Below are 14949 nucleotides of genomic sequence, written 5' to 3' on the forward strand. Positions count from 1 at the left end.
AACTATCGTAGTTGCCTTGACCCTACTGGGAGGCTGGTCTGGCCCTACTGACACCCTGTGAGTGACCATCTGTGTCGCCGAGATGTCTTCAAACGTCGGATTTTGTAAAGTTGACATGAAAAATTTAAAACGCTTATAACTACAATTTGTGTGTTAATAGAAACATTACGCTTAGAATCATTTGTTTTGTAATGTATATGTATTTGTAACTAAATTGTGTTATATATGTGCGTACTACAGTAGATCTGTGTACCTATAATGTACTCGAACGTACCCAATCTTTCGTAGTTCACAATAAATTGAACAAAATGTTACCTGTACGTGAACTCCGGCAGTCTAGCTTCTTATATCAAGTAATTTACAGTCAAAGCAAAAGTATTTAAACACTTAGCGGTTCTAATATATTATGTACAGTCTTCTCGCTCAAAACTAATTATATATTACACCGTCGAAGTGTAAGCCTATTTAAGGGCACTATATTAACAGTATAAAAAAATAATAAACAAACATTTAAATGTTAATCTAGATCTTCTTAGAACCCTAAACTGTGTTCAAATCTTTTTGCGCTCGACTGTACCGGTAAAACCTATACCAAATTGTATAACTAGATTTATAAATATGCTCGTTGTTCAATCTCATTTCAATAAATAGAAATACCTAATTAATGCAATACATTTTGAATTAATATTAAACCGTTAATTAAATATGTACCGATGACATGTCATATAGCTGTTCTAACTAGCGACTATATATTGTTCCGACCTGATGTACTTCAGGAGTGAGGTGAGTTACACGCAACCAGCACTATACTCCGCGCTCCGGGACAAGAGAGTCCCTTTGACAAATATTCAATATCAATGTTCATAATCGCCGTGTAATATATCTGGATTAGATTCTACGTGTACGTATACCTATAGAAGCAGTCTGATTGTGTAACTCGCTGCTTGGCATGTTAATCGTAGGTGAGCAACTGGCATGTCATTTCCATAGTCATATATTTAGAATTACTTATAAAAAAATATCAAATTATTTTGGCCAAAGTGGTTTCAGTGTTGTGTATATGTTTCGTCAGTATGAAGAACTTTCGCTAAGATTGGATAATACCTAGATAAATTTATTAAACCGAGTTGAAGTGTGCAATGCTGGTCATTTGCATTACTGATTATTATTTATGTTTAAAATAATAAAATAGCTTGTAATAGTTTAAATAAATATTTGAGTTGAATTAAAGAATATTAATGTATTTAGAATAAAAGATATGGGAGAAAAAATAACGCATTTTATTTCTACTCGTAGTCCTAAAATAATTACTTTCCCTGTTACTTATTTCCTAAGGTTAAAGAATCAAACCTTAACACACCTTAATTTACCTAGGTCAAAGATAAATTATGAAATTCTTATTATTAAATCAATTTTTATTTATTACAGTTTGTATTTAAGTAATTTATTTATGAATTTTAAAAAAGAAAAATGTAATGGTAAGAGCGACATTTTGTTGCGTTTCTCTATGACGTCACAGGTTGCTTAATAAAAAGTAACTGATTTGACTAGTTGAAAACTAGCCTATTCAAAATATTTAGTTATTATTTCTACACCAATAAGTAGGTAACTATACACCTACTTATATATGTACTGCAATATTACAAGCAACAAGCTAGTAGGTGTGGACTGTAGACTTACAGACAAGCCTCTACTAGATAAAAACCAGGTGAGAGCCCCTCGGCTCTCCCTATTTTTCAGCCAAGTAATGAATGCCATTCAAGGCAAATCTACAATATAGGTAGCTAGGCATATACAATAGGTACATAATAGGTATCGCGACAAAATAAGCGCCAGACGCCGGAAGCCCGTTTTGCTCTAAGCGCCAGCCGCCAGATCTATTTAGTACCTATTATGATACATAACATGTCAATGGATCTACCTACTTATTATGGTATTCTGTGAAACTACTTACACGTTCCATAGAGTGGGTAGATGAGTATTTTATTGTACCTACCTACATATCGTAGTCTGAGGGAATCGTAAATATTACGGGACTATAAAAATTCAGTTCTTCCAATGACGCCGACGTCACCTTTAACAGTACTTAACCTAATTTTCTATAAGAGCTACCTACACGACACTGGCCGTAGTGGAACCAAGTAGATGGGTCTGAAGGTGTTTACTAGAAGGTTTTACAGAATCAAAAGTAGAATACGGGATTACCATAATATATTTATATCTCTGCTGAACAGGGCAAGGTAGAAAAAAGTCATTCTACTTACCTAAAACAAGATAACACTTTGTTGGACTTGTTGGAAATAGGTTGTTGCTGTCGAATCCCGACCATAATAAAAAAAAATCGTTTTAATATGCCGGGATTGTAAATACCAGATTAGAAAGTTCTTTAAAATGCGGGTAGTTCAAAATTTGCTTGTATGGCGGACCTAACTAGTTAATCAGCTAGTTCCGTCTACATGCAACAGATGGCGCTAGATTCAATAATGCAGTTCTGAAACGCGATGTTGCAATTTACACAACTTCCAACATGACACTAGTGGATCGTCGATCTCTAGTCACGCTACCAACTTGTGGCTAGAGAGGTACTATGCACCCCGAAAACATCCTTTAGCACAGCCTCGCCGCCACACTGGTGACCCCGACGTGATTTGAACACGTGTCGCCGCCAAACTTGTTTCGTAGCTCGTGAGCAGTCAGCGTAGGTAGGTATAACAAAGTCCGGCACATCTACAATAAGTTACGACAAAAAAACTGTCCATTATCGAGATATCAACATAATATCGTGATGGCAGCTAAATCAGCTAATGGTCAGATATTTTGTAACATGACGAACACATCGTAATAGCTAGCTCCGATTACAGCTTCTTCACCTGGTAGCCGTTGAGCATAGACTAGGTGGGATTATTTTACTGAAAAGTGTGTTGTAACATCACAAACTTACCAGCAGCGGTCCGCCCTCGGGGTCCATCGGAAGCCCGTGTAGCTTTAAACTTATCTGGGATTCGTGCGGTAAATTCAGCTATAATGTTAAAATATAATAATAGTACCTATGCAAAAGCGTATATGGTATGGCTATGGCAAAATACGCGGTCTCATTATGTTAAAAAAGTTAAACGGCGCGCGCCAGAGGGCGTCCCTCGCTTTCCTAGAACGCATGATTTTAATGGAGTTATTTCAATGAGCATTAGTAGATAATACAATAATACCTAAACATTTTGAAACATGCCTCCAACGGCCTAAATTAACCTTAGAATAAACTTTGTAAACGTCATAAAAGCCAGTATGGGCCAAATGTCTTTGCCTTTTCTTCGTGAAAATAAAAACAAAATGGATTAAACTTTGGGAAGACCAAACCAAAAAAAAAAATCAAACCTAAAAAAAATAAAAACTACTATCTGTCAATGTCACCTCGACATCGACGCGGCGGCGTGTGAGCGTCCGTGACGGTCCGTGATGTGATGCGTTGTTTGTAGCGATTTTCCGTAATTTTCATACACTGCTAATTTAAATGTAAAGACACAGTCTGTGGAACATACTTCTAAAACTTATGTAAGCAGAGCCGTAAAGGATAAGACCACACAATGGTGAAACTAACAACGGAGCTGATTCAGAATTCTATGCAATACATGAACCCTTGCAAAGACCGCGAATTGGATTTGAGAGGTAAATACGTATATTTTTAAGCAATTTTATCAAACATTATATACGTATTACAATCATAAATCGTGGTTCTCTATCGATATATTCAAAACTAAGCAAATTGAAGGCAATACCTATTTCTATATTTTGGAGGTTATGAATCCTTGAAGATTTTGTTGTAAGTTTAACCTAAATAATATCACAGATGTTATCTTTTCGCTCTTATTATGTATTTATTTTCAGGTTACAAAATCACTCAGATTGAAAATTTGGGCGCTACCTTAGATCAATTTGATACCATTGATTTCTCAGACAATGATATCAGAAAATTAGATGGATTTCCTCTTCTGAAAAGGCTCAAGTGCCTGTTGTTGAACAATAACAGAATTGTGTAAGTAAATATTATTATAATATTTGACAAGTTGTAAATTGCATATAGTGTCATGTAATAATTTGATTATTAATATGTATTTGTCACATTCCAGGAGAATTTCTGATGGTCTAGAACAATATTTACCCAATTTAGAATCCATGATATTGACCAACAATAATATCACAGAGCTTGGTGATTTGGATGTCCTTTCAACTTTACCAAAATTGAAGACCCTCTCCCTTATGCACAATCCTGTAGCTAACAAGCAACATTACAGGTAACATTACAGTTATGCTTCTTATCATATTTTGTAGTAAAGGAATGTTTTTATAGAACTCGCCCATGCTCAGGGCGATTCACAAAGTGAAAATGAGATCTAAAAAATCTTACCTGACATAGGTTAATGTTACCTAGATTGAAAATTCACATCGCCAGAAGGATGATCCAGTGGTTTAATTGTTATCACTCTCATCCTACCAAGACCTTAATTTTTTTGTTACTAAACCTTCATTCTTTATAATTGTAATAAACACATAAAGCATTAAATGTTGTTAAAGGAGAATAATTTACCTATAACTCAATTATTTTTATTTACGGTTTCACAGAGCGTATGTTGCATACAAATTACCAGAATTAAGATTATTGGACTTCCGAAAGATCAAACAAAAGGAAAGAGATGAGGCCAACACTCTGTTCAAGAGCAAGAAAGGGAAAGAGATGCAGAAAGAGATCACCAGGAAAGCAAAGACATTTGTTCCTGGAGGAAACATGCCTGATGCCAAAGTTACTAGTAAGTTTGCTCGTACAAATTCAGGACTTAGTGTCTGGAGTATTTGACAGAATTTTGATTGTATGTATTGTTAAAATTTAATAAATATTATTATTTTTTGTGCCAAGCACCACCATAAAATGTTCTTTCAAACTCTTCTGCTTTTTCTTCAGTTTACTTTTACTTGTAGTCTAGTGGTTAGTAGAGCGTTAGGCTCACGATCTGGAGGTCTGGGTTCGATTCCCGATGGGGACATTGTCGAAATCACTTTATGAGACTGTCCTTTGTTTGGTAAGGACTTTTCAGGCTTGAATCACCTGATTGTCCGAAAAGTAAGATGATTCCGTGCTTCGGAGGGCACGTTAAGCCGTTGGTCCCGGCTATTAGCCGTAAAAACACCTCCACCAACCCGCAGTAGAGCAGCGTGGTGGAGTATGCTCCATACCCCCTCCAGTTGATTGAGGGGAGGCCTGTGCCCAGCAGTGGGACGTATATAGGCTGTTTATGTTATGTTTATGTTACGTTTACACTCACATGCCAAAGCATGTTGATGTTTGAAATGACTATGTAAATAAAGTAATCCATTATAGTTGATACTTTCACTGTCATTTTCAGATCTCACACCCCAAGAAATCCACAAAATTAGAGAGGCCATCAAAAATGCTTCGTCACTGCATGAGGTGGAGAGGCTAACAAGGATGTTGCAGGCGGGCCAGATTCCTGGACAGAAACCTTTACAACCACAAACCCAAGCCAGCAATGGACAACGTAAGATTCTTTCCAACAGTCAAAAACATTACCATCCTTTTTGCTTTGCTGTAGTTGGGTAAAAAAATGAAAAAATGGTTTATGTTACAAGATACTCTTTTTCATAAAGTTTTAAGTTGATTCTAAACCATTGGTGATGGGTTTGATTCCCATTCAAAACAATAATTTTGGAATTATTTGTACTGTTCTCTCTTGTATTTGTGTACTGAGCTAACTTATTATATCAGTTTAAAAAAAGCAATTATGAGTGTATGTGTATGTTGATATTATTATATTATTTGTGAACATAACTGTGAAGTCAATGAAGTTGTCACTTTGATTTCAGAGAACTGCCATCCTCGGGATTTTTATAATTATTTGATTTTGATATAACCACAATTTTTATTTTACAAGTGGCACCACTGACTGGATGGCTGACAATCTGCCCAGTGAAATGGAAAGAATCGGGATGTTGAAACCCAAAATGTTAGATAAGCCTATGTCTAGCAGTGAAATAATTTTATGAATCACTTACAAAAATATTTTTCAGATGGCTGTGACATGGAGACTTCAACATTTTCAAGACCATTATTTCCCATTTCCTAAACACTAACAAAATTTGCATTTTGTATGATTTCAGAAGAAGAAGAGGAGGAGATGGAAACCGATGCAAACGGCCAGTGAATGCGATCTTTGATCGATTAGAAGAATAAGATTTTCTTTTTATTTTAAAAATGTAAGGAAAGAACAGATATCATAAGAAATGATTACAATATCTCATTGTTTTGAGCTGGTAAGAACAGAATGGTACATATTGGTATTTTGCTTGTAAGGTGGATACTACACTTAGTTTATTAACTGAAAAGACAGATTGAACAGGATCTTACTCAATTATAGAGAAGTAATTTAACTTCAGAGTATTACATGGGAAGAACACATACTACAAAATCATGAATGTTACATTTCTTTCTTGCAATAAAACTATATTCCTTAAGTCAATTATTTCATTTATTAAATCCTATATCAAATTAATCATTCAGGTATTATCCAACATGTCATTTTTTATTTTCTTATACACTTATACAATACTTTTTACGTTCAGAAACTCATTGGCTTTTAAGAGCAGCAGCTCATCATTTCCAGCATCTAAAAAAACAGTATAAATAACAGGCAGCACAACCATTCGACCCATTAAATCCTTTATTGTTGGTCTTTTGTCAGGAAGAATGGACAACATGGCGTCTATAAGTTCCTGTATGCCTCTGTCATAAACGTTTAGATCTATGGGATGCACACTTCCGCTCGTTATTGCTTTTACCAGCCCAACTAGTGTCTGAAAATACAAATAAAGTTAAGCGCAATGTTCACTTGCAGTCTACCTCCAATTCTGTCAATTTTCGTATTTTATGTGGCACCACTAGCAGCACACATATAGGGTGTTAGTGACATCGTAACGAAAACTTAGGGATGACCTAGACGTGGAATTTTCCGTGGCCAGAGTATGGAACTGAAAATAATTTAAAAAAGCAAAAATTTTTCGAGAAAAATTCCACTTCATATCAACTCAGAATAAAATCATCCCCCTCAGTATTCGTTACGGTGTCACTAACACCCATACCTACTTGTATGGCTATCAGTATGTACTTGCACGGGGTGTAAGTGACATCATAGCGAATTCCTCTTAGTATAGTATTCGTTACGATGTCACTAATACCCTGTATTTTTAACTTACCTCGGAATCAAAAGCCCTCTTATGTGTACACATTTCGTATAACAAGCAACCCAGAGCCCATATATCACTTTTACTATCATATGGTTGACCTTCGCAAAGTTCTGGAGCCAAATAATATGGAGTGCCAATGACTGTACAGGTTTTCTTTGCGCTGAAATCCACAATATTATTAAGTATACCTTCAGTCCATGTAATTAAAAATGCAGACTGAACAAAATAATTCTTACCTGGCCAACATTTTAGAGATCCCAAAATCACCTATCTTGACTATAAGGCCGTGTTTACCAGTCAATAGGATATTTTCTGCTTTTAAATCTCTATGAATAATATTCATAGTATGCATGTAATTAACTCCCAGCAAAACCTGACAAAAGTAGAATAGAACTTCCTGAAATAAAAAGTCGATATGTATTCACATTCTCTATAAACTAGTCAAAAGTGTTTAGGTAAGTAACAAAGTGAGGAAATTTTAAATACTAGTAGGTCATACTAAATCTATATTAAAAATTAATTCCAATATTAGAAACATTACCAAGCTAGAATTACTTAAATAACTATCTTTAATCAATCCTTGTGGGATTTCATGCTTGCTGACGTTTCAACAATCATAACAGCAGGCCCTACAAGATATAGTTAAGTAAAACAAAATCGGACAAGGTACCTCTTGCTTTATTAGTTTAGGATATTTTTGATACATGTACTCAGCCAAATTGCCGCTTGTGGCGTATTCCATAGATATCATTACATTATTGTCGGTATAGTAGCAATCGTAAAATTTTATAATATTTGGATGGTTCATTGAAGACAAGATTTTAACTTCATTTGCAATATCCTGAAAAAAGACAAATAATACGAATTGAAATGGTGCATAACTAAGCAGGACATGCTGTTTTTTAGATGTTGGTTCGTGTTGACGCTTGTAAACACTTGTGGGTAGTTACACTTTCAGATGCCAAACAAAGGTGGTCACTATCTGATTATAATAATTATAAAAAAATCGAAGAAACTACTAAGTACTTACCAGCTTATGATCTTGAATTTTTATGTTGAGCTGTATGTCTTTCACTATTGTTAGTTGATTGTCATTTTTGGGTTTCTCGCATAAATATACATTCCTGAAACAAAAATTACTTCCAATTTTATTTTTTGACATTACACCGCACCGCTGAACTGAAGGTGAGAAGAAACAAAAGAAAAACAGAGTTCTTATCATTCCGGGCATGTAGTGGATGGATAGATCGATCACTAGTCACCATGCAGTTCATCATATCCATATTGGCATTTGATTCCCTATGAAAGCTGCTATAAGTTAACTTCTGATTATGTGACTATAATCTATACGGGCATGATTCTACGTAGGCACGATGTAGAGTTTCGTATGTATTCCGTGTATGCGGACAATATTTTTATTAACTTCGGGTACGTAGTAAATATAATGCATATTACATTAATTCAAAGAAATATTACTAGCTATTCATTAGATACCTATTATCTTCTTACCCGTATGTGCCTTTTCCAATTATTTTTAAAAGAGTTAAATTATAGTTGGTAAATCTTTTAGCCACATCCATCACGCACGAAAATATTAATGAATCAAGTTAGTTTATCACAATTTTGGATTAATTGATATTGGATTCGGTCTTAATTAAATGGGGGTAGTTTTATAAATTATTTTTAAGAAAGCTTGTTCCAGTTTTCCACTTTGATTTAGAAAGCGAAATATGCAAGACCTCATACTGTACTTGTCACTCTTACAAAAATTGACGCTAAACTATCTCGCTCTAACAATATTATTTTGAACTAAAAGCGTTCGAAAGTGTGTATAAGCGAACTAGCGCTATACGCGAACACGCTCAGAACAATAACTAAAGCATAGAAGGAAGGCTAAAATAGCAACAGAACTCTATAATTCTGCTCTACTTTATCTTACGGGACCGGCGTAATGTTAGACAAAGACGCATATACAAAAATTGTTTCGTAATTTCGTAGGTTGTCACAAGTTTTTCATTGCCTAGTGTTGGGTTTCACTTTAGTAATATGTCGATAAAATTAAATTTACTTACAATTAATGTCGATAATTTTTTTTTACAAGATTTCTTTTTGTAGGATGCAATTATCTTCTTCTTGATGAAAGGAGACTCTGTCTCTGATAGGTAAGTATCTAACCATTTTTGGATTATATTGTCTGGTTTATATTAGTTTGGAGCTGCATCTCACATTCAGGAAGGAAAGAAAATAGCCAACTGTTATCGTTTCATCGGTAAGTATTTTGTAATATTCGAATTTATTTATGATGTCATCCGCCGTGCACTGGTGTCGATCGACGTGCCGTGCAAATTGGAACCGCCGCCGCCGGGTCTAAGCCGCACAGACGGTAAGAGACCCGATGGGGTCACGCCATAGACATAGAAAAGAGTATGGACTGGAAATACCTACAGAAAAAACGTGCCACTCTGTAAACATAAAATGGCGGTCTTTACTAGGGCTACAAGCTGTTTCAATACTAGGATTACCATACTCGTACCTACTAGATATAGCATTATACTTAAAAAAATACGGCATACAAGTATTCATAAGAGAACAGAAAGGGAAAGTAAAAGGTAGGTAGGTGGTGTACTGTATCTTTCGTGCAAAACTTGTAAGTATTGTATGTTGTGTGCAATAAAGTATATTTGTATTTGTAAAGGAAGGTTTAGTCAAGATTTATCTAAGTCGCTTACACAAATCTATAACATTCATTACATTCTTTATTGGGCGCAGTTCGTATCAACCTGGAGTGTTGGAGTAGGAGTAAATAAGAAAAGGAGGTAAAATGAAATATAAATTAGATCGTAAATCTGTTCATTAGCAAGTATTTATTTCACACGTTATTAATTATGTACATTATATTTACAATAAATACAAATTTATTAATTTCTAAACAGTGTCAATTTGCTTAGAAACTGTCTTTGTGACACCCTGTCACATTGTTTTTTTTTTTCATTAAGTCGTTTGATCTTGAGGCGGGACTTGTTCAGCTTTTCTTTTAAATTTTTCATCTCGTCTTCTTGAACTGACTGAAATAAAGTTTAATAATAATGTTAAAATAGTATATGTACAAAATAATCTATAAAAATAAAAGTAAAATATATCTGATTTAAGTGCATTGTGCAGCTGGTTGAATTATACACTCTATATATGTATATCATGTTAAAAATATAAAAAAAGAAAATTATTTGATATACCTTTTCATGTAAATCCAGTCGACACTTTTGGATTTAATATCTGAAATCAAAGATAATAATAATTTACTTATATAAAACGTGTACAATTCATAATTGTTTAGACATAAAACAACTACAGACTTAGTATATATACTAAGTTTATTAAGTACATAATAATATGTAGTTGAATGATAGATAGTATAAACGTGTTGTGATAACATGATACAAATATCTTATCTATCTATCCAGCAGTGAGATGATGCAGGCTAGGCTGAAATTTAAATTTAAACACCATTTCATCTGTCTGATCTATAATGTTCAATGTAGGAATAGCATCGTCTCGAAGACGCCTCCACTTTGAATTAGGAACACACATAAATGAATCCGCAGTAAAATGTTTCGAGCAAATACGGCTGTACTTATTTTAATTAACTTATACTTATTTTAACTAAATAGAATTATCCATTCTTTCTCTTTGTTATCGTCTACAGGAAATCTAAAAATTAAAAGTATCGATAATTTTAGTACATCACTATGGACAATCAACATAACCTCAAATCAATTCCGTATTCATCGATGAAACGTATAATATAATGGATATCTCAAATATTTTATGCTACAAATCTATTCAGCAAAACATATTACTTTCCTAAAATTGTTCAGCAGTTCACATTTCACTAGAAAATTACAAAAAACTTACCGATGAAACGACAGAAGTTGTTGGCTATTTTCTTTTCTTCCTGAATGTGAGCTGCAGCCCCATACCACACAAGACATAATGTCACACAGTCGAGACACTCAATTATTTGATATAAATAAAAGTTTCTTTCCATTTATTTGGAAAAATATTGTTAAATTATCACTTAAAACAATCTGAACACAAGACACTCGTAAACACAGTTGACGCGACCGTGTCAAATAGTTCGGTAAATATAAGTAAAATCTTCTTATGTATGTTACTATGTATTTGGCCGAGTTAAAATGAGTCCAATAGGTCCAAATGACATTTCATGTTGTGACAACCTCGGAAAAAATGAAGCAAAGAGCGAATCATTTGTCCTTTTCTCACTCATAGTTTGTGTCGTAAGCTAGAAGAGAGCCGGTTTATAGTTTCTGAATTCTTATTTTAGCCTTCCTTCTATGCTTTAGTTATTGTTCTGAGCGAACACGCAACGAATACGTCGTTGTTTCATCTTCTTTTCTAATTTTATTAGCGCCAAATTCGTAACAAAAAATAGCAGCACAGTAGATTCCTGAAAATTTTTAATAATTGTTGTGCATTAATTTTTTAACCCTCTACTGTTCGGGGCCAACGTAGAGAAACTTGTATCAAATATGGGTCAAATTGCGGGAACTCTCACCACCCGTCACTTGGATCTCCATCAAGATGACAAACCCACTTTTGACCCACAAGTTGGATTTGATTTCGAACGAAAACAAAGAGGTATTCCGTTAATTTCCTAGATATTCTTTCAATGTATGACCTTATATAATGTATATAGAAAACATTAAGTACCTAACATATCTAACACTGGAACCTATTATCATTATGTTGTTGTTACATAATATTTTGATTAGGTTAAGGTTAGGAAACATTCAAAACATAGTCAAAATTACAAACTCTGCATCTTTTATCTAATTTATTTAAATATTTTCCATTCTGTCAAGCCAAAATTCTTCAATAAAGTTTAGCCTTTTATTATTATTTTGCCTACCATTTATTCTTACAGTGATGATAGCTAAGGACGATGACTTGGTATCGGCTCGTATTCCACCAGAGAAGAGGGACTACTGCGCACATTACTTATTGGACTATCAAGTCTGTCGGTACAAGAACATGCCCATGTTGTACAAGTGTGCCCATGAGAGACACAATTATTTGAACTGCGAACACCAAGAGTCAGTACTGATTTACTATTAATTTTATGATATATTGCTAATGCTACACATAACATAACATAACATAAACAGCCTATATACGTCCCACTGCTGGGCACAGGCCTCCCCTCAATCAACCGGAGGGGGTATGGAGCATACTCCACCACGCTGCTCCAATGTTGCGGGTTGGTGGAGGCTGCTAATGCTAACATTAAGTTTTTATATATTTGGAGCACAGCTACAAGTCAGCATTACGGGACTCCCTCAATGTCGGAGTGTCACACATTTTGCTGAGCTGTTGTCCCTTTTTAGAGATAAGGTTTAATTATTATGTTTACTCCTACTGTGTACCTACACCTACGTATATCTAAAATAAATTATTTCTATGCTATTCTATAATGTATACCTATGTACCTATAGGCTGCCTAAGCAACAAAGGTATGAAATAACATAGATTTATAACAGGCAGAGATGCTAATGTTGATTATCTCTACCAGATACCAACTTGTGTAACAATTTAAGAATATCCCCAATTTAATAATGTTAATATTTACCTCTTAAATTATAAGAAACGTGTAGTTAAATATTATTCACCTATATTCTGAAATTGCTTTATCTTGCTTTTTTTATGTCAACCAGGAATTAGACAAGCCATCAATTAACAAGGAGATTTTAAGTGATTCTTATTAATTCTTTTTTCCAGTTATGTTCTGCGTATGAAGGAGTTTGAGCGTGAACGTCGCCTCAGAATTCGAGAAAATCGTCTTGTTGGAACTGCTGCATAAATAAATTGAATTAAATACCTAATAGGAACTGATTTGTTTCTACATAATTTATGTAAATGTAAATAGAAAATAAAGATTAAAAAATATTATTCTACATTTATAAGTGTCACGCTATTTTACAAATTCAGGTTCAGTGCCAAGTAGTTAATCTCATCATCAGTGGCAATCTTGCACCCTTTTTACCAAATTAATTCTGATAAAGTTGTAGATACTGAGGTGTGCGTCAAGCTAGCGGCCTCAAAAAAAAAATGGGCACGAAAAAATAATTTGACCATACCAAAAAATAGTACTCTTATTGAAAAAAATAGTACCTGTTGTAAAAAAATTTGTACCATCACGGTTCTGGATTTATAGCCATGTTTTATTGCACTTGCTAGCTTGACGGTGAGCGAAATTTGGCGAGAGTTAACGACAAGGTCTTTCGCTTTGATTTAAACGCCAAAAAATAGTACCGAAATAGTACTTACCCCCTGCAAAATACCGAAATGAGTACTTCAACGGTTCCAAAGTTATAAAGGCAGTTCTTTGATCCCGCTGGCTTGACGTTTTGAAAATACCTATTATCTAGGGAACGCTTGCATACTTCAGTATGTAACTAATTTCAATAAACTCGTATGAAATAGTACTTCCTACCATCATAATTTTGATCCGATTCTCTTTCTAGAAATAAGTTAAAAAATCATCATAACCTATGCCATACATTTGTTGTTGATACAGTCACGTAGACAATTACATAACCTCACAATTTATTCGTAAGTATTGCCATCGCCAGTATTGCCATTTTGGAGGTCTACCCTACCATTTCTTTGCACTTCAGAGTGTTGCTATTACAAAAAATTGCTATTGCATACACCCATATGCAATAATTTTAATAGAAAATGGCTGCATGGGTCTAGTTCTTATTGAAAACAATCTGTGATTTTAATACATCATAATACATTTTTAATCTGCTGTTTTATTTTATAATTTATACCTTCATGTTCAATTTGTTACGGATCGAAGTGTTTGTTAATAAACAATTTGCAGTATTTGTAGAATAACTCAAAGAGTTTCAACAATGATATTACTTTCATCTGACAACCCTGGCACTTCACCAATTTTTACCCAAAAATGGGGAAAAATAACTAAAATCTGACAACATTCTTCTTGAGCATGTGTAATAATTTTGTTCGCGACTGTACCTGTCTTGATAAATGTATGACATAGGTTATAATGACTTTTTGACATATTTCTACAAAGAGAATCAGGTCCAAATTATGATGGTAGGGAGTACTATTTCATACGAGTTTATTGACATTAGTTACAAACTGAAGTATGCAAGCGTTCCCTAGATAATAGGTATTTTCAAAACGTCAAGCCAGCGGGATCAAAGAACTGCCTTTATAACTTTGGAACCGTTGAAGTACTCATTTCGGTATTTTGCAGGGGGTAAGTACTATTTCGGTACTATTTTTTGGCGTTTAAATCAAAGCGAAAGACCTTGTCGTTAACTCTCGCCAAATTTCGCTCACCGTCAAGCTAGCAAGTGCAATAAAACATGGCTATAAATCCAGAACCGTGAAGGTACTAATTTTTTTACAACAGGTACTATTTTTTTCAATAAGAGTACTATTTTTTGGTATGGTCAAATTATTTTTTCGTGCCCATTTTTTTTTGAGGCCGCTAGCTTGACGCACACGATACTGAGCCTGTTGTTATAATTGTCTTCGTTTTCTAAAACCTTTCGCTTTTAAACTTCAGCTTCATAGCAATGATTTGTCTAAACTGCAATCTCCTGTAGTCTGGGTAGACTTAGACGTGTCTAAACATCATAGGTTTGTACT

At 34.3% G+C, this 14949-nt stretch overlaps 3 protein-coding genes and 1 long non-coding RNA gene across 4 annotated transcripts; 2 read left to right on the top strand and 2 right to left on the bottom strand.

Annotated features, from left to right (window-relative positions):
• The first annotated feature begins 3412 nt into the window (after positions 1–3412).
• On the top strand, positions 3413–6522 carry LOC126366766 (U2 small nuclear ribonucleoprotein A'). Its single transcript, XM_050010007.1, has 6 exons — positions 3413–3663; positions 3883–4030; positions 4125–4289; positions 4618–4802; positions 5397–5549; positions 6169–6522. Exons 1-6 carry the CDS (start codon positions 3582–3584, stop codon positions 6210–6212), a joined length of 777 nt encoding a protein of 258 aa, XP_049865964.1. The 5' UTR covers positions 3413–3581; the 3' UTR covers positions 6213–6522.
• Positions 6519–9084, bottom strand: LOC126366762 (serine/threonine-protein kinase Nek8-like). Its single transcript, XM_050010003.1, has 6 exons — positions 8761–9084; positions 8282–8375; positions 7922–8092; positions 7488–7648; positions 7261–7411; positions 6519–6861 (listed from the first exon to the last, which is right to left on the bottom strand). Exons 1-6 carry the CDS (start codon positions 8829–8831, stop codon positions 6607–6609), a joined length of 903 nt encoding a protein of 300 aa, XP_049865960.1. The 5' UTR covers positions 8832–9084; the 3' UTR covers positions 6519–6606.
• Positions 9085–10096: 1012 nt separating this feature from the next.
• LOC126366814 (uncharacterized) lies at positions 10097–11406 on the bottom strand. Its single transcript, XR_007566394.1, has 3 exons — positions 11164–11406; positions 10485–10524; positions 10097–10316 (listed from the first exon to the last, which is right to left on the bottom strand). It is a non-coding gene; the product is annotated as an uncharacterized LOC126366814 (long non-coding RNA).
• A 225-nt stretch (positions 11407–11631) lies between these two features.
• On the top strand, positions 11632–13215 carry LOC126366794 (NADH dehydrogenase [ubiquinone] 1 beta subcomplex subunit 7-like). Its single transcript, XM_050010043.1, has 3 exons — positions 11632–11907; positions 12194–12362; positions 13045–13215. The coding sequence occupies exons 1-3, from the start codon at positions 11799–11801 to the stop codon at positions 13124–13126; spliced, it is 360 nt and encodes a 119-aa protein (XP_049866000.1). The 5' UTR covers positions 11632–11798; the 3' UTR covers positions 13127–13215.
• Positions 13216–14949: the final 1734 nt, after the last annotated feature.

Source organism: Pectinophora gossypiella, chromosome 5, assembly GCF_024362695.1.
Source record: "Pectinophora gossypiella chromosome 5, ilPecGoss1.1, whole genome shotgun sequence".
Lineage (NCBI taxonomy): Eukaryota > Metazoa > Arthropoda > Insecta > Lepidoptera > Gelechiidae > Pectinophora > Pectinophora gossypiella.